Below are 25,397 nucleotides of genomic sequence, written 5' to 3'. Positions count from 1 at the left end.
TATTTACACATCAGTTTTACATTAACCTTGTATAATTAAGACAAATGATATTAAGAAAAAAAAAACAGTTTTAAAAGTAATTAATCTAAAACTTACCATTAGTGAACAATATTATAACATTCCAATATTTTGTACTCTTTAAAATGTGATAAATTACAAAACATATACGACAATTATGTGAATCTCACAATAATTACTATATTATGTAAATTAATTAAAACATTACAAAAATCCATTAATAATAATTATAATTAAAACGGTTTTAGCAAACTGCCAAATACAATACATGTAGATATCATATACAAAACTTATTCTGTCGGAAGCAAGTTGATCAACCACAACCGTTTGTGATTTCAAGGCATCATAATATGACAGAAAAAATCTTTAAAATACAAAACCATTCTCCATACTGCTACCTATTCAGCATTCATCATGTCACTGATCTTTTTCGACATTCACAATATGACAATTGTGTAACGACACAGTCTCATTATATCATTTATAGTTAAAATTCAAAACACTTCCGGAACATACCCATAGATTAATAAATTAAGGTTTAGAAAATAGTAAACAATTCCTCCATTCATACTATATGTTAGCTGACAATTTGATGTATAAGATCTATTACAAAGAGAGTGTGTATTATCACATCTAAAAGTAATGGACTAAATACAAACATTACTAAAAATAAAACTTAAATTAATTATATTACGATCGAAGAACCTATAATTTGCTATAGGAAGACACTATTTACTAAATAAATAAGTTGTTACATATTGGAATGCACATAATCTATTGAGGTTGTGATGTTTGCAAAGTGACGATTTGGTGTGGTTTTGGTTTATTTTTATATTCAAATAAAAATACTGGAGATATGTTCCTTGGAAACTTAGTTTCACGGAGAATATCTCCTCACTTAGAGGATAAACGCCTCAAGTCTTTTCGGTGGTTTTAAACATTCTTGCCATAATAAAATATGGCACTTTCAACTAGTTTCGACATTCACATCTACACTCGGGTAAGAACTATACCTACACGACACCGCGTCAATATTTTTCAGTCTTTTTGCGCTATTCCGAAGTTGTAAACTATGTCGACAATTTTAATGGTACCAAAATTTTAATAAACACTCTAAATTTCTTATCAACATAAGTATAAAATAGAAAATAAACTACTCAGTTAATGTCAAAGTACGAGTAAGTACAATTAAATTTTAATAACAACTTTTTGTTACAAGTAAAATAAACAACACCCAAACATACTATGTTCTTATATTACTTTGAGTTTTGAACATCAAGTCCTTTTTGTATTGCAGAGATACAATTTCATCGCCTTTCAACCAACTTGCACTGACTTTAAATTATTCTAGATAGCTCTACAATTTGCAAATTTGAATTTCCTACCTAAAATAAATGTTTCTAATCAATAGCCTTTGTGGCACATTACATTACACTATCTTAAATGAAATGATAACAATGCCAGAGTGTCACTAACAAAATTATTTATCACTTAACAATTTAAATATGATTAACTATGCACTCTGGCACTTCTCATTAACAAACATTAATTTAGTCTGTATAAGGCTTAAGTTACTTTATTCCATTGTTTGATTAGTCTAAGGAATTGTTGATTTTCTGATAATTATGTAAGCAAGTATTCTTGAATGTATCTTAAGCCTTATGAAAATACACATATAGAATTTGGACCCACCTTTATTTATGCTTTAACAGTATGCAAAGTGCCACGAGGCGCGCCTCAGCTGTCGAGCACGGAGTCCTCTATGAGGGGGACTTTTGCTACTTCGAAGAAGATCGTGTGTGAATACTTATTCCGTACGGTGCTGATCGCCGATTTGGGTTTTTTGTGGAGTGTTGCATTTTGTTCTAACGCTATGGGGAGGATGTCTTTTAATGTATAGCCTGGAAAAGGAATAACAAACTTAGTATTATGATCCACATAGTAATTGCATTCCTGTCTCAAGTCAGTTACACGGGACTTATTTATGCATTAATAAAATACCGTCATATCACATATCATAGCAAATTTTCAAGGACTCATAAGACCATAAATGGATGTATTAGCAATTAAGTAAAAATATTATTTCATTGTAACTAGTTGAAGTTTGAGTTTTGTGACCTGTGTAATACTGCAAGGTGGGTGTCCAGCTGCCGAGGGATTTCATCCGTAGTGCGATGTACAGGGCGGCGGCCGCCATCTTGCTATCAGAATGGCTCAGTAGCCCATACTCCAGCAGGCATTGCTCTAGCACGAACCGGGCTAATGTGAGAGTCGGCATCGACACTCGGGCACACTATGTAAATATAAATCTCATTAAATATAGTTGGATATTTAAAAAAAAAATGTTTCTACTTAACCAGCTGCCAAGTTTTATGTGATGTATTATGGATCACAGTACAAAAGGAAGCTAAATGAATCCTTGGTTTATAACTGGTGGAAGAGAACTCATATATAATTTCGAAATACTCACCCTGGCATATCTCCTAAGGAACCTATAAGAGAGAGGTATGCCGAGATCGAAGTCTACGACGCGGAGGATGGTCATTTCCATGTTGAGTAGTTGGCTTAACGAATATGCACCGTCGCAAATGTACAGGAAATCATCCACTAGCGGCGGAATACGCTCCTGGAATATAGTGTCGATACTTTAGTATGATTGATCACATAATATATATTTTCTATCATTTCACACTAAAAACAAAATTTTTGGGAAAAAAGCACATAAGACTAGTACTACTACTCTTTCCCTTCTTTTGGCTTTAAGTTTAATAAAAATTTCAAGTGTTTTCATCGAATTTTATCTCTTATGTCTTCAATAGACATCTGCATGAGCAACAAATCATTCTAATGTAGATACATCATCATCAATGATTACAAATAAGTTTAACAGAATAGTTCTCACATCAAATTTGGAAGCGATAAATAATGCAGATGCACCAAGCAACTGCAATTCTTCCTTTGTGAGGTGTTCCTTTTCGGGCTGAGTCTTGCTGGACCGCGTGAGGAATAGGTCCACCAGCTTTACAGCCAGGTATAGAGTTTCGTGATTTAATTCGAAGCTCTCTTGAACTTCGACCATCCAATCGACGAGCAGGGCCCGCATCCATGACGTTATACCTTTCATCCGAGTGAGGTAATCGTCAATAATGAACAGTCGCTAAAATTATAGTAGAAGGTTAGAATTTCAAAAAGAAAACAATTGTCCTTGTCTACTTAATTCTAAAACACAACCAGTGATATCCTTTATAAAATTAATCAACTTTACAATGTGAGACGGCTTAATTAAATAAAGTACAGTCACTGGCTAGTTAGTCTAGATAACAGGTTCGATTCCGAAGTCCTAGATTCAAATCCAAGGCGGAGCAAAAATATATGAATGAGTTACACTGTCAAGAAATTCTCACTAACAACCCAGAATTTGAAACTTGGAAGTGTTTACACTCTCATACTTCGGCAAACATGTCAAGCCGTGGGTTCTGTATTAACATACTGGTGTTGTGTAGGATTGCCGTCTATGTTTGCACACACCCTAAATTATAGTTAATTCATACTATTGTATGTTTTTAAAAGTAAAAAATATTTGAAGTTTTCGATAAGACAAGCTACTGATTGTTAAATACTCACTAATTTAAATCAAAAATCTAGTAAGAAGTTCCTAATATTTTTATTAAAAATTATATTGATTATCATTCAGCTTGCACTCGAAGGTGAAGGAAAACATTGTAAGGAAACCTGCAGGGTTATATACCAAACCGCATTGGAGCATGCTGGAGTGTGGTGGAAAAGCCTTTAGACCATCTTCTCAAGAGCTCTTAAGGCAGTAGTGTGACATTTACAAGATATTACATTTTTGCTTATAACTGAGAGCAAAATACTGGTATTTAAAATGGATAAAAATAAATAAACGAAATAAATACAATAAAACTTACTTCTCTATTCTTCAAGTAATTGAAAATATCCATAGCATAATTGGAAACTTGGAAGGGATCATTCCAGTTCTCCTTATCAAAGTCAGGGACACCATCAGGGACCTGATGTGGGATGCCAGTTTCCTCATCAAGGGATCTATTAGCAGTGTCGTCTAAATTTACTTTATCAAGCTGCTCACTTATAACTTTATATCCATCCTTTGTAGCGTCATTTGGACTCCTAAAAGTTTAAATATAATAGTTCTCTATATATATGCATGTTTTATAAAAATACTAGTGTAATCAATCCTTAGAGAATAGTTGGTTTGCAATTTAGTAGTAAATGAATAATAAGCATTTATAAAGGTTTAAAATGATATATTGTTTTCATAACATTTTGCATACTTATGGCAAAACAAATAAAACAATAGAATGCGCGGGAGTCTTGTAGTCGTCAACGAATCAATATGTTTCGGTTCTATTTTAAGAGTATTTGCCTTTTTTTAATTACTATTGCAAGGTAAAGATTGCCTTTGAAAATATTGACATGATAAAAGGTCGTAATATTTAATGGTGTCAGAAAATTAGTAGAATAATTTGGTAGAGCAAGTGATTGTTGCGCTGAGTGTCGCGAGTTTGAGGGGCTCGTGATAAATATTTATATCGGTCACGCGGGTGTTTGTCCTAAAATTCATAAATGTATGTAATTTTTTTTTTTTTTAATTTGATATACAAGTAGCAAACATATGGTAAGTGGCAACGTTCGCAAATTGACCCTGGCACTACTATAAATCACTTCCAACATGTTTAAGCGCCGACAACCATGCGATTTAAAATGTCCCTCGTCTGTAAATAATAACTCGGTTACCAGTCGCTAGTGCCCGTATTAAGTAAGTGCAAAAATTATATATTATTGAGACTTGTCTAGTACAAACAGCTTGGACGTTATATTTTTGACTATTTGAGATAATACATACATATATTCATGAAAAGTCCATCAAGGGACGTAGCGACCAGGGGGAAGCTCACCGCATAAAACGACTACATAACTATTTTTTTTTAATACTTCGGTATACATTCGTAATTTAATATAATAATATCCTGGGATGCTATTCACACACGGCCATCTTATCCCAAGCTAAGCAGAGCTTGTACTATGGAAATCAGACAACTGATATACTACATATACTATTTTTCTTTTGTAAATACATACTTATATAGATAATTACACCCAGACTCAGGACAAAAAGACATGTTCATGCAGTTCATGCACACAAATGTCTGTCCTGGGTGGAATCGAACTCACAACCTTCGGCGTGAAAGGCAAGTATCTAACAACCACGCCAACCGGCCCGACAATATAATTATAATGCTTTTCTCTTCAATAAGGAAATAATATTCTTTACGTTTTGGCGCTTGTACCACAATTAACTACGGTAAGATTCGTCAAAGGAAAATGTAATAAATAGAGCAGTACGTTTAAGTTCTTCTAAGTAGGTTTTTTTACATATTGGGTTGCAGGAATCTCTAAATGATAAATTGTTAATTTATTTTGACAAATAATTGAAGTAATAATGGGACGTAAAATGATCGAACGTGCATCGGAGATAGTAGAGCTCATATATTATGAATTGTTTTAAATTAAACGTCGACTTTGTAACAGTACGCCGCAATGTCGTCACAATGCGTTATACTCGAAATCGTTATAAATCCGACCCACTCATTAAAAATTAATCAGCTGTTTCATGTTTCATCATTACATATACTTATTGCCATGCAAACAAATATACATAACAAACACATATGCATACAAATAACAATTTACATTGCTTCATCTCCAATGTTGTGTGTATAACATTCTGTAGTATACCATCATATATGTTTCACTTGGTGGTAGGACTTTGTAGCAGCCTGTCTGATTAGGTACCACCCACTCATCATATATTCTACCGCTTAATGTCTATGAGCCTATGAGCGGTTGTGACCACCCACCATTGGGTGGCACATAGCTATTGCCAACAATATATTCAACTTAGTGTTTTGTTCATATAAATTAACAGAGTATGTTTTGCAAAAGAAACTAATATTTCGATTTTAGCTTCTGGGGATAGAATCGCAACTGTCACACAGGGGGCTTAGAAACTATAAACAATTACAAAACATATTTTTAAAACATACGTAATTTAAAAAATTTATAAAGTTCTCTAGTTAATAACTGATGTAGTAATGGCCATGAACCAGATAAATAGAACATAAGAGACATATCGGTTTTAATCATTGATCCACATACTACTGTGCATAAAGAACTGGTAATTTTAATAATGATAATTGGAACTCATGTTGTCTATAGCCTACACCAATCACAAGAGGTATAACAAATAAGCGACTTTGACATCAGATTAATGCGATATCACTGGTCGAGATCTTGAGTAATCTATGATATACACAACAATTCATGAAAAATTGGTGTTCTAAGTGGTGTCTTAATCGGAACTTCGCAAATAAAATTAATCAAAACTCTGTAGTACATATAATACAGCATTATATTAGTATACTCTGTAGTACATATATAGCAGCAGAGCCATTAGCAAATCCCATGAAATATTTTAATTGTTAAAAAATTGGAATAAGGTATACCAAAGTAGTTTTCTTTGAAGTTGTTAATAAGTTTTACAGAAGAAGCTATGACAAAGAGAGAGCTTGGATGCCATTTCCTATAGTAATTTCTTCACTATTTTAAATATTTGCAAGTATTAATAAAACCAGTAAATAAAATTTACATAATTTCACACCTACATTAGCAACAAACAAACACTGCTTACCATTAATAGCAAAGAGAAATGTAAGCTATTGTTGTTGTTGTAAAATGTTATCATATGGTGATATTTCTTATTTCAAATTTTTAATTATATATATAAATATTTAGTTATAAATAAATACTAACATATTTTCCAAAGCTGTCATGTACAATGATGGTTCACCGGATGCATCACTTCGAGCTGATTTAGCTGAACTCTGGCTTTGATTCTGATTTTCTTTAATCAATGATTTTTCTTTCTTGTCAATATTTTTGAGGATGCCATTCTGTGTCCTTGTTGCTATGACTTTAGGTGGATCTTTGGCAAAATGCTTTTGCACCGATTCCATAGCATTGCTTGCTGCTTTCTGTAATTGCTTTGTTTTAGAGGCCTTACCATTCACTGCTGTTGTCTGTGGCTTGACACTCTAAAAGAATTACAATATATCAGACTCAGAAACAAATTAACATAAATCAATACATCATCAATCATTAGAAGTATGATTTCTTTGAAACTAAATAAAAAATAATAATTAGATATTCTTAACATTAATATGGTTATTAGACAAGTTAATATTACAACATTATTTTGGAGGGAAAGTTCATTGACCTATGGTAATTTTGTCAAAACATTAGACTCTAACGACTCTTTAAACTGCTCTAAATGAGCAGTTTAAGAGTCATTAAGAATCATTACCATTTGTTAATATGTTATTTATTTAAAATATTTCATAAATGATAACCAATTACCCTCTATACACTATATGAAATATTTTCGAAAAAATTCTCACCTTTAAGATTGGGAGCAATTTGCTTTCCACTGTGACTTTTTTCATCGTCATGGCCTTGTCTTTATCATTATTTGCGGTGGATTTATTAAAAGCATTAGTAATATCTCCAAACGCCGCTCTTTTTGCAGTCATGTCTTTTAAAGGGCTGTCTGCTTTCCTTTTGTTTGGCGCTTTCAAATTGTCTTTGTAGCTTTTCAGAGTAGCTAATTGCTTACTCCTCGTTGTAATCCCATGGCTCATGATGCCGTTCAAGTTTTCATTGACGCCGATGGGCTTGGATGCCAACCTTGTTGGCGCCATTATGAAGGATTTGGCCTCCGTCACGTGTACTTAACTAGCCGCGCGATCAATTCGTTGCAAAGTAAACACGTTGTCTATATTGTAAATATATTAGGAAGTAAACAATCGTTTTAAATTCTCATGCTCAACGATCAAAAATGGAGGCAAAACAACTGAACGTCTGATGTAAGCAGCGTCATACAAATATTTTGCACAAATATAACAGTACTCACAACGGCAGACGGCAGCAGCCGCTTTGGAGGTTTCATAAATTATTTTTGAAGTCACACTATTTATTTTAGATACTCAAAAGTGTCTTTAAGTCTGAATTGAACGTTATTTCAACTCGCAACCGAACTGAGTTGTCTACAAAAACCGTTGCATGTTGCTTTAAATTTCTATTGGCGAACAGATTAGCCAATGACGAAGACTCTTCAAATTCGTTCCATTTTATGTAAGTATTTACTGATACCCTTGATAACGTATGTATTACAAAGATGATATTTTCATTATATTTTATTTATAAAACGCGAAAAACCATTAAGTAATTTAAACCATGAATAACAAACAATTCGTTACACCTATAAAAATTTTTTTTTATAAAGTGAAACTTTAGTAAAAAATATATTAGAAATAACATCTTCATTATGAATTAACAAAAAAATGATATATATTCATGTTTGGTTAATAATCAATATAGTTTAGTAAAAAATATTGCATTAATTAAGTAAAAAAAAAGTAAGGAATAGGAACGTTATTATCGATTAACTTTTGTTAGTGTCATAAATCAACCTTCAAAATAAAGTATCATTATACTCAAAATATTAGTTTACTTTAAAATTGTTAATAATATTGTGTTTAATATCATTAACATTACGAAGTAATAAGCCAAATCACAATTTAGAGAGATCGGACTGTTTTCGTAATATCAATATATTTTTTGGCTTACACTGTTGAATAATGTTTGGTGGTGTAAGGCTGAAAGTATCTTTTACACATGAAAGATCATGTTTTGGATACCTAAGTCCAAAGTATAGCTCTAATAATGAAAAGGTAAACTATATAATTATAAGTTACTAAATTATTCGGACTCAGGATCTTTTTTGAGGTTATGCCTATGTTGTTATTGGAATATCTCATAAATAAGTTTAATATATTAAAAAAAAACTTTAGCAATTCAAATAAAACTGTTACTCGAATAAAAATTGTGTATTAATGTCATAAAAACCTCTTTCAGCCTTTATGTGTTCAAGTTCTATCTAGAGAAAAACAAATATTACTATGGGCAGTTTTCAACAGCAGTGTACCAGAGGGCCAAATTGCTTGTAATCCCATTTACAGTAAAATGGTGGGCTTAGAAGAAGGGATGGAGGTATTTCTGGCCCCTTACACTGATGTCAAGATATTGGATGAAATTTTTATTGATACAGATAGCCCTGATGATCAAGAAATATTGGTATGAAATTAGAATATAACTAACATAAAAAATCGACTATTTATTTTAAAAAATTAAAAAATTTGCATTGATTAGAAATTGTTTTGTAAATCATTTATTGATTCAATATTTTTCAGGAACAAAATGTAGAGATTTTACAACTAGGAATTTTAGATCAGCTTAGACTAGTGGTTGCAAATCAAAAGGCTGTTGTGTGGATATCAACATCATTGCCAGTAGTATTCACACCAAAACAGACGGGATTATTAATTAATCATAGTAGAATAATTGTCAAAGTAGACGCCTTCAATAGCTATAATGGCGGCCTTACTCATTCATATGTAAACATTCCAAATGAAACAGATAATAAATTCAATAACATTGGAATACTAAACAGTGGACTCCTTCAACCGTATCTAAACACACCACAGAGGCTAGTATTGCGAGCTTTACTGATTGACAGTGATGGCAAAAAGAATTTAATACATCCATACACTGTTTTTATACATGAAGATTTATTAAATCACAAGTTACAAGATTTGATGGTAATACTGGCTACGTTGGAAGTCATTCCCTCTGTGATATCGGAAGATGGTGAAGATGAAATAGATACTAATATTCATTTTGATAGTCTGTGCGTTGAAATTGTGCCTATTGACAATGTCATATTCCGAAGCCTTGCGAGAGAAGTTTATAATAAAAATATACCCACCGTACTAATACCTAAATCACTAAATGTCATAATTAATTTAGAAAATGGTATAAAATTAATGTTGAATGTAATAGGAGAGAATGTTGGACAACCAGAACACATTGAAATTGTAACTTATTCAGATAGAGCTCAAACTGAAACAGAGGTGATTGAAAAATTTAAGAATTGTGTTGTTGAAAACACACACTCTGGAAAAAAGTTTCTGATCAATGACAAATTGCTGAAGCAGAATGAGCATATAAGTAATGGCTTCTTAAGGTTTATACTTAAGCCAAGTACTTTAAAATACACATTGTTAAATTCTGAGTCATTCAGGAATTGTACGGTCTCAGCCAAATGTTTGAATGATGCCTCTCTAATTCTACCGAAGTTCACTCCGCCTAAACTGGAATATGATTACAAACACTATTGTAGAACAATAAAGTCATCACAAGACTTAGTTCAAAAGATAATATTACATATAAATTTTGAAATACAAAGAGAGGCAACTTTTAAATCTTTGTCTGAAATAAAGAGCAATATTTTAGTAACTGGTGAGTAGGAACAATATTTATTATACTTTTAAAATGAAATAGTTTCATTTCAAAATGTTCCGACATTGTAAGATACAGCATCTCTACATATTATAGAACAAAAGCCTCCAACTGCAGCTGCCTTTCTGTTTGTCTGTCTGAATGAGATCAACTTAAAAACTACTGAACGGATTCTCATACGTAATGACAGTAAACCAATGGACAGAGTGATTCATGAGGAAGATTGTCGAGTATAATTCATTGAGTTTTTGGAGAAAATGGCCTGATTTATGATAATAATTTTTGAAGATGTCAGAAAAAATCATGTTCACTAGAAGCTTTACTGGTGTGTGCCATGTACCAATAGTTATGTGTTATGATATAAATTTTTTATTTAGATCCTTATTTGACTTGTGCAAAGCTCGAACAGTAGCCAGGGTAGATAGTATTGAATATCTATCCCTCATGGGTCATTCTGTATTAAAAACAAGTGCATCTCTTAGTGGGTGTTTATTTCGAAAATGAACATAAGTTTAATTTATCCCAGTTAAATATGGCACCTATTTGTTATGTGTATATGTGTAATATTATTTCTAATCATGTTACTTTTGCTAACTCATAACTATTAATGGTGTTTTTGCCATTTTTTTTTATATAACAGGAATAAAGAGAATGTTATTATAAAATATCTACCTCAATTTTTTAAAAGCTTATATACATTTTTATTAAATTTTATGAAATAAGTGTATCCATTTATTTTTATATAAGGACAAAAAACGTAATTATTATTTTTATGACATATTGTAGGACAAAACGGTGCAGGCAAATCGGCATTATGCCACATCGTCCAAAAAGAGTTGACATTGTGGTCACATATCTTGCACTGTCGGTCTCTTAAAGGCCGGAAGGATATCACTGAGGTGCTCAGTAAAGCTATTCTAAAGTGTCAAGAGCATAGCCCGGCTGTGTTGATCTGTGATGATGTGGACGCGTTGATACCACCGAATACGGAAGGTGGCCCACCAATGGACATTGCTTATTATCAAAGGTAATGGTTTTTTATATTATAATGTACTAATTATATTACTTATATAACAATATTTGTTATTATTGTATTTATGTGGTTTTATTACTACTTATTTCCATAACAGCCTGTGCATGTGCCACTGCTGGCAAATACATGCTGGATAAAGGCCTCTTCTACCTTTTTGAGGAGAAGGTTCGGAGGTTATTCCACCACGCTGCTCCAATGCGGGTTGGTGGAATACACGTGTGGCAGAATTTCAGTGAAATAAGACACACGCAGGTTTCCTCACGATGTTTTACTTCACCGTATAGCACGAGATGAATTATAATCACAAATTAAGCACATGAAAATTCAGTGGTGCTTGCCCGGGTTTGAAAGCAAGATCATCGGCTAAGATTCACGGGTTCTTACCACTGAGCCATCTCGGCTTACTACTTATTTAGGTAGGTACTTATATATTAGGTGGTTACTTAATAGAATGTAATATATATATTTATTTATAGGCTCGCTGTAATTGTCAAGCAAATGCTGCAAACATGTCCTGGCGTTTGTGTTCTTATGACTGCTGTCAACATGCAATCTTTGCATCCTACGTTGAAGCAGTTTAATGGCAAACCGCTGTTCACTGCACATTTTCACATACCAGAGCTAAATCAAGTTAGTATTGGTTTACAATATACATATGTTTTATTTGAACGAATTTTAAATAATTAGTGTATATAGCAACTCAGAATTCTAATGGAAAAATTATGTATTAAGATAATTTATTAAACATAAGTAGTTATCCTTTTTTTTAATTGTGTATTTATAATACCAACATACTATAAGCTTTAGAAATATATCTTAGGAGCCTGAGTTAGCATTAGTTTCTGTAATTTTTTACCAATTTGTTTTTATATGAAACAACCATCGCGATACCACTTGTTGCTATGTCAGATGGACAAAATATATTTAATATTTTATTGACAGGTCGATCGAATGTCTTTTTTTTGTCATCTTTTCAAATAATTATTATTTAACATCCGTAGTTATTAGTCGATAAAATTCTTATTTAAATAAATATTTTTTCAGGATGAAAGGATTGAACTTTTCAAGTATTTAGTCAACGATAAGATTCGCGAGATGTTTTTGGTTGAAGACGATGATGTAATAAAATTCGCAATGGACACAGGCGGATGTAATGTTCGAGAAATAGTTGATTATTTCAATAGCAAGATATTCAATGCTGTTAAAAAGAAAAGTATGTTGTTACATTATTAAATTTAATTTGTTGGATAACAAAATTATATTATTCTCTTATCTACATCTACACATACTACTTAACGAGCCGGTTGGCGTGGTCGGTGGATGCTTGTCTTTCACGCCGAAGGTTGTGGGTTCGATTCCCACCCAGGACGGATATTTGTGTGCATGAACATGTCTGTTTGTCCTGAGTCTGGGTGTAATTATCTATATAAGTATGTATTTAAAAAAGAAAAATAGTATATGTAGTATATCAGTTGTCTGGTTTCCATAGTACGAGCTCTGTACAAGCTTAATTTGCGATCAGATGGCCGTGTGTGAAAAATGTCCCAGGATATTATTATTATTACTTAATGGTCGAACTTCGATCACTCATTGTTGAAAATTTGAAAAATTATTTTGTATATTTTGAATATTCGTTTTTGTAATTTATTTACTTTTTTAATTGTGAAAAACTCGTCATTAGCTTTATTCGTTTGACAAACGGAGGAGAAGGCACTCGTCAGTTTTGTGTTTGCTTTTTTATATATAACTTTAATTTACATGTTTTAAACATTTTTTGCCTTATATATAAATATAGGTTTTTTTTTCACGGTTACTAATTTTAAATTTCTATACTCATTAGATATTCTCTTCTTTCTCATTCAACATCATTCATTCATCCACCCTGAACTGTTCTTGATTTTTCTGTCTAAAATCGATCGCATGAGTGAAGTAGCGATATCAGTTGCAGGAAACTGGTAAAATAACGTGATTTTGTACTAATACGAGCCATATACATATTATTTTGTAATAGTTACATGTATTTTCTTGATTCTTATTTTTATTACATAATATCTAGTCTCCACCCGCGACTTCGTCTGCGAGGAGGTTGGGAGAGAAGGCTTAGGTTGTTTGTTAGTTTGAATAATTTAATTTAATTTGATATTGACATTTGTGTATAATTGAACTGTGATGTAACTAATTAACGAGGTATTCCTGTGTGTGCGCAGACGCCCAGGCGGCGGAGCGCGCGCGGCTGGTGTGCGGCGGGCGGCGGGGCGGCGAGCGCGCGCAGGCCTTCGACATCTGGGGCCCCGTGGGGGGCCTGCACCACGTCAAGCAGCAGCTCACGGAGAGCATCTTCTGGCCCATCATGGTGAGCCCGTAGCGTCATCGTGATGGCCGCTTCTCATGAAGCCTTATCACGATGATCGTGGATATTGTATAGTTTTACAATCGTAATTAATAAAAATGTGACCATCTACGCGTGTCATATGTCTGTCGCCAAAATTAAAGTATTTTCAGTGATTAACAGATAATTTTATCAAAATCTATATTTGTTGTTATTGCTCGACATTCAAACATGTTATCATTGTATTTAAAATTTAAACAACGTCGAAAACTTGGTGTTGATATAGAACTATAGACGTATTCTAAATTTATGAAATATTAGAATGAGAGGAAGATGTAAAAGACAGGTTTCATTTCTATGCAGAAAAGAGTGTTATTTGTAAGAAGGGAGTTACTGAAGATTTGACTAGAGATAGAGATGTGTAGAAGAGAAGAATACAATGAGCTTGTTCTTAAATTTGACTAGCTATTGGATAGCCTTATTGTAAGTGGTCACCATCTCCTATAGACATAGGCACTGTCAGAAATGTTACGCCTTACATCGTCAATGCGCCACTAACTATGATGGTTTATCTTATATATTCCCACTGCCTTACGCAACCTTCAAAGCGGAACACAACAATACGAAGTATCGGTGTTTAAAAGTATAATATGTGATACAGTAACAGCCTGTGAATATTCCACTGCTGGGCTAAGGTCTCTTCTCCTTTTTTTTTTGCGGTGATCGTTTGCAGCTTATTCCATCACTCTGCTTCAGTGCGGGTTGGTGGAATACACATGTAGCAGAATTTCAGTGAAATTTGACACACGCAGGTTTCCTCACGATGTTTTACTTCACCGTCAAGCACGAGATGAATTATAAAAACAAATTAAGATCATGAAAATTCAGTGGTGCTTGCCCGGGTTTAAACCAACGATTATCGGTTAAGATTCACGCGTTCTAACCACTGGGCCAACTCGGCTATATATATATATATATATATATATTTCATGATGTCTAATTGTATGTGTTTCCGTTCAGTATCCAGCGCTATTCCCAAGCCAGTCGTGCGGCATCCTGCTGTTCGGTCCGCCGGGCACCGGCAAGTCTCACATCGGCTCGTGTCTGGCTCGCCTCACTAACATGCGACTCATAACAGTCAAAGGACCGGAATTACTGTCCAAGTACATCGGGCAGAGCGAGAAGGCCGTCAGGGATGTTTTCGATAAGTAAGTGAAAATTGATATTAATTATTTATTTATGTATGTATATCATGCAAAAGAATATCTGCATCCTAGTTTTATCTTAATAGCGATTTTTCATGAAGAGGGTTTTTTTTCTGACCGTACTTCGACTTGTCCTGTCTTTAGTTGAATGAACCAAGTTTAAATGTTTTGTGCTTAAGGAAAAAATAAATATATATTATTATTTTCAGAGCAGCCATGCAACACCCCTGTATCCTGTTCTTCGACGAGTTCGACAGTCTCGCGCCCAAGTAAGTGCTGGAGTGTAAGCGGGCCTACGATTTTCACTTAACATTTCGATTGTATCGTTTATTGAAAAAAAAACTGATTAAATCTCAGTAACAGTGGCGCGGTGTTAGGAAGTTGGTTCCGGTGCGATCCCGCACATAAAAAAGTGGGGAGGTATATATGCGTTATTTTTTTTTGAAGAATGTATGATAATCGAATTGGACCTAATTCAATATTTCCATGATTAATTTTCGAAAACGAGGATCCACCGCAATCACGTCCTCGGAATGATTCCGGGAATCGGAACCGGGGGGGACTTTAGATCGAAGTGAAACTCGGCAAGTCGATTCGAAAGGAGCCGAGAGGGCCCTCGAGTGTAGCGCGCGGCTGCCGCAGGCGCGGCCACGACTCGACGGGCGTGACGGACCGCGTGGTGAACCAGCTGCTGGCGCGGCTGGACGGCGCGGAGGGCGGCGCGCGCGGGCCCGTGCTGGCGGCCACGGCGCGCCCCGACCTCGTGGACCCCGCGCTGCTGCGCGCCGGCCGCCTCGCGCGCCACGTCTACGTGGGGATGCCCGGCGCGGTACTTGGCGACTCCCTCGTTCTTGGCTCCTTCGCCATATCCGCTCTAGTTTTGCTCCCAAAGATCCGTTGCTCTTTTCACGAATCCATGTCGCCCGCCCCAGATTATTCATATTTTGACAAATCACGTCCGTTCAAGATCAATTTTTTTTTTAACTTCCCGTTCCTTTCCCTGCAACCGAGTACATAAAAATGTTATACAAAACATACCAGTATAATAATGTAGAAAGAAAACAGTTTCATTCGCTTTCGGCTGCAGCTGAAATTCTACCGAAACGATTCTGAGCTTTAACATTTTCAAATAATATATTTTATTCTACGTGATTTGTGCCAGCCCCTCTGGGAGGATAGAACCCACTCACCGTATATTCTATCGTCAAACGGCAACACTTACTTTGCATTGTAGCATTATTGTATTCCGATTCAAAAAGTGAGTGAGTAACTAAAGGCACACTGAACATAACATCTTAGTTCCCAAGTTTTCTTATTTCTTACAGTGCCAATATCTATGTAATGAAATTTATTCTACCCCAAAACAGCAGTACTTGGTATTATTGTGTTCCGGTGTGAAGGATGAGTGAGCCAATGTAATTACAGGCACAAGGGACTTATAAGATCTTAGTTTCCAAGGTTGGTGGCGCAATGGCGATATAAGCGATGGTTATCATTTCTTACAATGCCAATGTCTATGGGCGTTAGTGACCACTTACCATCAGGTAGCCCATATGCTCGTCTGCCTGCCTATTTTATAAAAAATCTATATAACAAACTGATACATATATGAGCTACAAGAAATCATTTAAATTACAGCATTTAATAAAATAGTATAATGCTATAACTGCATTACTAATTCAATACTCCCTCTCGAAATAGTCGGATCGCCTGGAAATAATAAAGACGCTGTCGAAGGGTGTGTCGATTGATGATGAGGTGGATCTTCAAGATCTGGTGCAGAAGACCGAAGGGTACTCGCCGGCCGATATCAAATCTTTGCTCGTTACCGCGCAATTGGGCAGATTGGAGAGAGAATTGGTACAAAAATGTTAAAATTACAGTAATTTAAAAAAGCAATGTTTTTAAATTAAATTGTTTAAAACATTTCGTGATGTTTACAGTTAATAAAGTACTTTAATGTACAAATGCGATTAAATTATAAAAAATAATTTCAAAATTCTCAGAGAAAGAAACAAAAAACATTTTTACGATTTGCCTGAAAAATTTGAATGAAATCTAATTTTTTTTTGTTCTTCAATTATTGTCTTCCAATATAGCTTTTTTCTTTGTATATTGTTATAGGATGAGATTTCAAGCGTTTTTTTAAATCAATCTTATAGATATAAGAAAGTTACTGAACTGTTTCCTTGTATTTTAAAGATACATACATGTATGTGATACTGGTGGTAGAGCTTTGTGCAAGCTCGTCTGGGTAGGTACCACCCATCCATCAGATATTCTACCGCAAAACAGCAGTACTTGTTATTGCTGTGTTCCGGTTTGAAGGGTGAGTGAGCCAGTGTAATTACAGGTACAGGGGACATAACATCTTAGTTCCCAAGGTTGGTGGCGCATTGGTGATGTAAGCGATGGTTAACATTTCTTACAACGCCAATGTCTATGGGCGTTGGTGACCACTTACCATAAGGTAGCCCATATGCTTGACAGCCTTCCTATTCTATAAAAAAAAAGTGTCATTGTCATCGTTAAGCTATTCGTAGTCAAATGCTTTACAAAAGCCTCATTTAAAGTGCGCCAAAGCTGTCCTCAGCACCGACATTTATATGAAAAAAACATTTATTTATGTATTTAATTTAAATTTCGTTATTTCAGGTAAATAGCGAGAACAGAAACCTGGATGACGTAACAGTGGGCAAGGAGGACATCAAAAATGCGCTAGAGGAAACCAAACCCTCACTTTCAAGCGAGAAACTTCTATTCTACGATACAATGTATGTCGCCTCGAGCACACTTAATTTTTTATTACTCTGTATGAGTTAGTTGCTTATATTATGAAATATATTTCGAACATCTGTTTTGGCTGGCAATATACAGCTAGAATATAAGACAATAGATTTTTTTCTTAGTAATTTTTGGACGCGTTTAATTCGATAGTTTTTAGGTACTTGCAATTTTGCAAAAATCAAAAAGATTCAAAATTACTGGAACACGATTCCCATTTGTGTATTTATTGTGGACAAATTGCTTAAACGTTTAGCTAACAGATAATATAGACAGCATAACAATTCGCCGTTAGTGAAGATTTTTTTTTTTAATTTATACAAAAAAAAAAAGCGCTTTTGTAAACTATTGTTAAATTTGGATTGAGTCATGTTGATATTGTTTATAGTCTAATTAAGTTATTAATATTGCAGCTATAAGAGATTTCGAGGTGAGAATCTATCGCCGGAGCAGAAGGTAATATCCCAAATTATGCAGAAACAAAGAGTTACTTTAGCATAAATATAATACACGAATAACAAAAACACACATGCGCATTAAAATGTTTTTTGGTCGCACACAAGCCAAAGTATGTAGATGTTCTGCCGTCATCTATTTTTAGGTTATAATTTTTTTTGTTTCAATTTAAAACTTAAAACTCTCCAGTCAAATTCAAAGTAATGTATAGCATATATTATTTTATTTGACTTGAGCACTATAATATTATCGACTTAAGCACTATAAGTGCTCAAATTTGAAAAAGTTCAGTCACAGGGCTCACGTGCTTTCCGACGTACGGAATTGCGCACACTTTCTAAAATCTCTCTCAAAATACAAGATATAATATAAAAACACAATACATGAGTTTACGGTTGAAGACGTAATTTTAGGGGGTAAACCCATATGGTTGGTCGTATGTATATTCTTTGTAAACATTTGGAAAATAATTTATTTATTATATTAGGTCCTTACATATGAAATTAGCGTTTTGTCGTACTGACCACTTTGATCTGAAATATCTCCTCTTTGGTTAAGAATTCCAAATTCAAATTTATAAATTCATTTAGCTGGTACATTTGAGGTTTGAAAACAGTCATTCATTTGTTTTTTTTCATCATTATTTTTTTCTTTGGCGTCGCTTATTACCGCACACTGGAAAACATGAAATATCGGTATATTTACGAGTACAAGTTCTACCATGGCACCAGTGCTGCAGAAACAGCTCGAAGGATTAATGATGTGTACGGCGCTGGTGTCCCAAAAGAAACCACGGTACGTTTTTGGTTTCAACGTTTTCGTTCTGGAAATTTCGACCTTCAGAACCAACCCCGTGGACGGGCGGAGACCAAAGTGGAAAATGAAGAATTAAAGGCTATTGTGGAAGCGGATCCATCACAAAGCACTTCAGAGATAGCTGCAGGCTTCGTGGTAAGAAATAAAACTGTATTAATCCACTTGAAGCAAATCGGGAAAGTAAACAAACTTGAACGATGGGTACCTCATGAGTTTAGTGAGTCGAACTTGCAAACAGGCGTCGACTGCTGTGTTACTTTGCTCAACCGACACAATAATGAAGGGATTTTAAATCGAATCATTATTGTGATGAAAAGTGGATATTGTACGATGATCGAAAGCGCTCGTCGCAATGGCTGAACTCTGGAGACCCAGCTAAATCCTGCCTTAAACGAAAATTGACTCAGAAAAAGGTACTTGTGAGTGTTTAGTGGACTAGCGCCGGTGTCGTTCACTACAGCTTTCTAAAATCTGGCCAAACGATTACGGCAGATATCTATTGTCAGCAAATGCAAACCATGAAGGAAGAACTAGCTGCTAAACAACCGAGATTGGTCAATCGCTCTAGGCCACTGCTGCTTCACGACGACGCAAGACCACACACTGCACAACAAACAACCACTAAGTTAGATGAGCTACATTTGGAATGTCTGCGACATCCACCATACTCCCCGGACCTTGCTCCATTTTACAGATTACCATTTTTTCCGGAATTTGGACAACTTCTTACAAGGAAAAAAATTCAACTCCGATGCGGCAGTCCAAACCGCCTTCAAAGAGTTTATTTATTCTCGCCCCCATGGTGTTTTTAGTAAAGAGTTCAATGAACTACCTATGAGATGACAAAAGTGCATAGATAACAACGGTGCATACTTTGATTAATTACATATATTTTACAAAAAAAAAAAAATTGACTTTATATTCCTCCCGTACGAAACGCCAATTTCATATGTAAGGACCTAATATGTTACATTCCGAATCAGTTTTATGGTAAACAATGCAATAAATGAGTGTTGTTAGATGAAATAAGATTGTAAATGAGTTTTTTTTTACTTAAATGTTTTAATATTGTGTTATTTTGACATTTTTTTTTTAATAAATAATAATTGTCAGCAATTCAGAACGTGATTGTGAGTCAGAAAGTAATATTATTATATTAATAGTAATTATTTAACTTAAAAAATAATTACCATATATACATATATAATATATAATGTACTTATGTTGTACTATACATATAAAATTATGCTCAAATGAAATGTTTATGAACATCAATTTTAATTGAATTTATTTGCAATGTATATGTATATATAAACTTGTTTAAAATTCTAGCGAAAAATTCATAACTATCACATTAAATTGCATTAAATTTTATATTTATTCGAACAATATGTTTTGTTTTGACTTTAAAAATATTGAGTACAATTCATACGCTTTGCCCTTAGTAGTGCTACTACTTCATCTTTTAAGATAAAAAAGTTATCTTTGAAATTTTTAAATAAGAATAAATGTATAAAAAATATAATCGTTTATTTAGCATATAAGATACATTCCATTAGAATCTGTACAATGTTGAAAAATCGAGGAAGGATCTGGAAGGAATCGGTTGTTTCATATTGTTTTTATTGTATTAGTTTATGGTCAACAGACAGGTTGGCGAGGTTGGTAGATATTGGTGCTTGCCTTTCACGTCGAAGTCACGTCGTTATGGGTTCGATTCCCACCCAGGACAGACATTTGAGTGCATGAACATGCCTGTTTGTCCTGAGTCTGGGTGTAGTTATCTATATAAGTATGTATTTACAAAAGAAAAGTAGTATATCTGGTTTCCATAGTACAAGCTCTGCTTAGTTAGGAATCAGATGGCCGTGTGTGAATAATATCCCAGGATATTATTAATGTCCCAGGATATTATGCATTAAGGGTTGTTACAAAAGATACTACGTTTTTTTTGGCTTCATCCTACACACATTTTTCATTTTAGTAAAATATACATTACGAATTGAGAATATCCTGACGTTTTAATGAAATAATATATTTGTAAGTGTTATGTTTAAAAAAGTTTTTTTTTTTTTTAATATTTCGTACAGATTCTGATGAAATGGACGATAGATTGTTAGAATCAATACTGTTTAATGTAATAATCACATAACTGTGAAGGTGGTCTTTAAATATTTTTGCTGTTGTAGTGTAAATGTTTTTTGCTAATATATAGATATAAGCAAATTGATACCAAAAATATTTATTATTCGTGTCATATGTAAGTGTCAAATGTATAACTTTAATATTTTAATGGTGGTAGAACTGTACGGTTATCATCGTTATAACTTCTCATATAGTTAGTAGTATATATAGTGGTGACCATTTACCACCATCTCGTACTTCGTTTGCATTATTGTCTATGTCTGACTAGTATTCGCCCATTGGTTGAATTTCGATCATAATAATTATTGAAATTAAATTTCAGGATAACATATATGAACTTTCATGCTTCATACACTTTTATTTTCCAATTATTTTTTTATTGATATGATATAAATAGAAAGTTGGTCGATGGTTTTGTCTTTGCCTATATATGTGTAGATTATAAAATATATAACGTAAATGCTTATAATTATAATCAAGCATATCTTGTAAAATGTTTTAAAGTTATCCAAGAAACACTAGTGTTTTTGTTAGGTTAAACTTTAGGTAGGTGTCGCAATCAGAATAGCCTTCTATTTAATTATTAAGGAATTTTGGTTGTGAATTCATAACATAATTAGCCTTGTTTTTGTTGTACATATTTTTTTTTTTCAGTATTTGTATATGTAATAAATTATATTCTTTTCATACGTTTAAATATTTTACTTTAGAGTTTACTTTACCTTTGTAAATTGTTGATTATTGTTTTTGTATATTTTGTTGCTGTTTTTTTATTGATGTTTGAATAAAATGGGATTAAATATTTTTTGTGTTTTATTAAATCATTTTTATTAACAGTAACTGTCTGTGAATGTCCCACTGCTGGGCTAAGGCCTTTTCTCTTTTTTGAGGAGGTTTGGAGCTTACTCCACTACTCTGCTCCTATGCGGGTCGGTAGAATACACATGTAAAAGAAGTTCAGTGAAACACATGCAGTTTTCCTGACGATGTTTTCCTTCACCGTCAAGCACGAGATGAATTATTATGAAAAATCACATGAAAAGACAGTGGTTCTTGCTCGGGTTTGAACTCACAATCTACGGTTCAGATTCAAACGTTCAAAAATATTCAATTGTGAAATTTAAAAGAATCGTTATGGAACGCTTGCGTGCTAAAGGATATTACACATCCGATGAATTTTTAAACGATGACCCTGGGAATGAAACGATCGCCTCCAGGTTATCTCAAATTAAAAAAAGGTGTATATAATTTGGCTAGTGTTGTATATGTTTTGCATTTCTTGTAAAGGAATGAGATATAAAAAAAACCCCGCTGAGTTTCTTTCGCCGGTTCTTCTCAGGTCTAAGGTGTTTATTTCCGAACCGGTGGTACATTTATGACATTCAATAAGCAAGTGTAACGCTTCTATATTGAATAAAGATTTTTGACTATGACTTTGACTGGGCCATCTCGGCTTTTTTTAATGACATCAATCCTTTTTAATAATTATATTAATAATAAGTTTTATGAACAAATGATTTAAAAAAAAAAGTTGAAATTGGTTTTAACATGTAATAAATATTGATTATTACTTAAATAGTTATTTTGAAAATACATCTAACTTAAAAATATTATTTAGTAAAGACTGGAAGTCCTGGCAAATATCGAGAGTTCGGGTCGCGTGATGAAACTACTTGTAAGCTACTAAACGAACGAAACGGTCAATAGTCAAAGTTACCAGAACATTGCATCAAGCATAAGCAATTAAGTTGCGATAATTGGATAGTAGGTAATCATATTTGTTTGAAAAAATTATAACAGCTGTAAACGACATACATAAATGATTCACCCCATATATATATATGACGAGTTTTCTAAATCCATCCGTTATTTTAATTTTATAAATCCTAGGCCTAAATTACGCCTATCAGCATCGATGCGCATCGTAAGTAAGAGCTAAAAGCTGTTATTGTTTTCTAAATTCTACATAAACTCGTTAAAGAAAGATAATTTTGAGAAGATTTACGAAATGGACAGTTCGATTTTAAACGTCGTTGTAATAGCGTAATAGCTGCTGGTATAAAAAAAAACACTTATCAATTGGTACATTGTTAATTTTTTATAAAAGGAAAGCATACTGGCGTACTTGCCACCTGATGGTAAGTGGTTATCACCGCGCGTAGACATTAAAAGAAATATTAACAATTCCTTACATCGCCAATGCGCCACCATTTTATTTTATAAAATAGTTGGGTGGACGAGCCTATGGGCCTGGGCCACCTGGTATATGGTAAGAGCCATATGGTAAGTAGTCACGAAAAAAAAGAAAAGAAATGTTAACCATCGCTTACATTCCCTCGTGGTAGGGCTTTGTGCAAGCTCGTCTGGTTAAGTACCACCCACTCATCAGATATTTTAGTGCAAAACAGCAGTACTCGGTATTTTTATGTTCCGGTTTGAAGGGTGAGTGAGCCAGTGTAATTACAGGCACAAGGGACATGACATATTAGGTCCAAAGGTTGGTGGCGCATTGGCGATATAAGTGATGGTTAACATTTCTTACAATGTCAATGTCTATGGGCGTTGGTGACTACTTACCATCAGGTGGCCCATATGCTCGCCCGCCTTCCTAATTTATAAAAAAGAACAAAGTTACTTGCGTCAGAAACGTTCATTCTATAATAAAAAAAAAACCTTTGAGAACTAAGATGTTATTATGTCCCGGAACACAACAATTACAATTTTTAATTCACGCGACAATAGATATGCTCTAATAATAGTCAAAGGGTAAGGTATCTCAGATATAAGTATAATATATGAATTTTAAAAATAAATATTTAAATTTTGTTCTGAGTAAAAAACCAAGCAAAATTTTATGAGGCTCATCATTTTCATTTTCATAAAATAAATATATCTTTTATTATAATACAATATTATTCCACTTTAACTTTACATGTAGTGCCGATAAAAATTTTGCTGCAATTGCGAAGCGCCATTTTATCACGAATTCATATTGAAAATGATTATATTATTACGTCAACTCAAATTATGTTTTTTTTAAATACTTGTTTTTTCTCCTCCTGCGGTTGGAATAGACTATAGTGAGGTCATAATCTTATATTTAACAATATATCGCTTTATAAAAGTTAGTTAAAACTAAACAGCCGCTAACTTTTATTATATTAGCAGTATTTATACTGATTTTGCTCTTTCTGTCATTATTGATTTGACATTCGAAAGAACAAGACACAGCATTGTTTAATTCATCAATAAATTTGTTTTGTCGAGACGATGAATAATAGCCATCTTAGAATCCGATAGGCAACGCTTTGCACTCGTATTCATATTATAAAATGTGCCGCTGTTACACGGGTGAAGCGGCGAGGCGTCGCTAAATATTATATATAAATTATAATTTAATTTCCTAACTTATCTCGGCGTCTCAGTGCGAGTGGTGAAATAATCAGCACGAGTAAATTCAGCTTAATTCATTAGCAACTCATTACAAGCGCGTATTAAGCTATTAACCCGCTCAAACTTCACAAGATGTTTGTTTCCAAGATCTTGTAAACTGGATGTGTTACCAAATATAAAAAATAAAATATTTACTTTTACAACACAGGTCGAAACGTTGTTATTTGTTATGTAATTCAAATTACTATGTTTTTGTAAAATGGATATGTCGTTTTATAATTTTATTGTTTATTATAAGGTACTTAATAATGAGTACATATACTATTATATATATAGTTATAAATGCATAGTATCTTGATGTAATATATCCTAGGTAATGTAAATTTAAAATATATTAACTAATATACTTAGACACTCACTGAATATTTTCATTATAATTTTGATATTCAATGAGAATTAGGTCCGAGGTCGAGGAATCAAAGATTGCGGGTTTGAGCAAGCGCCATTGTGTTTTCATGTAATTTTTTTTATACTATAGAAAGGCGGACGAGCATATGGGCCACCTGATGGTAAGTGTTCACCAACGCCCATAGACATTGACATTGTAAGAAATGTTAACCATCGTTTATATCGCCAATGCGCCACCAACCTTGGGACCTAATATGTCATGTCCCTTGTGCCTGTAATTACACTGGCTCACTCACCCTTCAAACCGAAACACAACAATAACAAGTATTGCTGTTTTGTGGTAGAATATCTGATG

General features: G+C 33.7%; 2 protein-coding genes across 3 annotated transcripts; one reads left to right on the top strand and one right to left on the bottom strand.

Annotated features, from left to right (window-relative positions):
• Positions 1-8: 8 nt before the first annotated feature.
• Positions 9-8,184, bottom strand: LOC126781219 (G2/mitotic-specific cyclin-B3). The gene is made up of 7 exons (XM_050506105.1): positions 7,515-8,184; positions 6,871-7,151; positions 3,948-4,167; positions 2,921-3,175; positions 2,489-2,644; positions 2,137-2,311; positions 9-1,919 (listed from the first exon to the last, which is right to left on the bottom strand). The coding sequence occupies exons 1-7, from the start codon at positions 7,812-7,814 to the stop codon at positions 1,756-1,758; spliced, it is 1,551 nt and encodes a 516-aa protein (XP_050362062.1). The 5' UTR covers positions 7,815-8,184; the 3' UTR covers positions 9-1,755.
• Positions 8,185-8,615: 431 nt separating this feature from the next.
• Positions 8,616-21,997, top strand: LOC126781202 (peroxisome biogenesis factor 1). Of its 2 annotated transcripts, XM_050506059.1 has the most exons (13): positions 8,616-8,846; positions 9,031-9,249; positions 9,366-10,473; positions 11,260-11,500; positions 11,983-12,136; positions 12,551-12,719; positions 13,714-13,859; positions 14,856-15,043; positions 15,250-15,309; positions 15,683-15,869; positions 16,742-16,900; positions 17,696-17,814; positions 18,238-21,997. In XM_050506059.1, exons 1-13 carry the CDS (start codon positions 8,754-8,756, stop codon positions 18,323-18,325), a joined length of 2,931 nt encoding a protein of 976 aa, XP_050362016.1. In that variant the 5' UTR covers positions 8,616-8,753; the 3' UTR covers positions 18,326-21,997. The 2 variants fall into 2 exon arrangements, with proteins under 2 accessions (XP_050362016.1, XP_050362017.1); XM_050506060.1 differs by lacking the exons at positions 15,683-15,869; positions 17,696-17,814; positions 18,238-21,997 and having other exon boundaries at positions 16,742-16,888.
• The last annotated feature ends 3,400 nt before the right edge of the window (positions 21,998-25,397 follow it).

Source organism: Nymphalis io, chromosome 3 (assembly GCF_905147045.1).
Source record: "Nymphalis io chromosome 3, ilAglIoxx1.1, whole genome shotgun sequence".
Classification (NCBI taxonomy): domain Eukaryota; kingdom Metazoa; phylum Arthropoda; class Insecta; order Lepidoptera; family Nymphalidae; genus Nymphalis; species Nymphalis io.
Note: the sequence above shows the minus strand (reverse complement) of the source record. Positions and strands in the feature narration are given on the sequence as shown.

Bases quoted from the DNA above. Each gene is read 5' to 3' on its own strand.
- LOC126781219 (XM_050506105.1), bottom strand. From the start codon at position 7,814: ATGGCGCCAACAAGGTTGGCATCCAAGCCCATCGGCGTCAATGAAAAC. The intron at 2,312-2,488 runs GTGAGTATTTCG...ATATTTACATAG, and splicing joins TCCTTAGGAGATATGCCAGG to TGTGCCCGAGTGTCGATGCC. The intron at 1,920-2,136 runs GTCACAAAACTC...TTCCTTTTCCAG, and splicing joins CACCTTGCAGTATTACACAG to GCTATACATTAAAAGACATC.
- LOC126781202 (XM_050506059.1), top strand. From the start codon at position 8,754: ATGTTTGGTGGTGTAAGGCTGAAAGTATCTTTTACACATGAAAGATCA. The intron at 12,137-12,550 runs GTTAGTATTGGT...ATATTTTTTCAG, and splicing joins ACATACCAGAGCTAAATCAA to GATGAAAGGATTGAACTTTT. The intron at 15,310-15,682 runs GTAAGTGCTGGA...CGGCTGCCGCAG, and splicing joins TTCGACAGTCTCGCGCCCAA to GCGCGGCCACGACTCGACGG.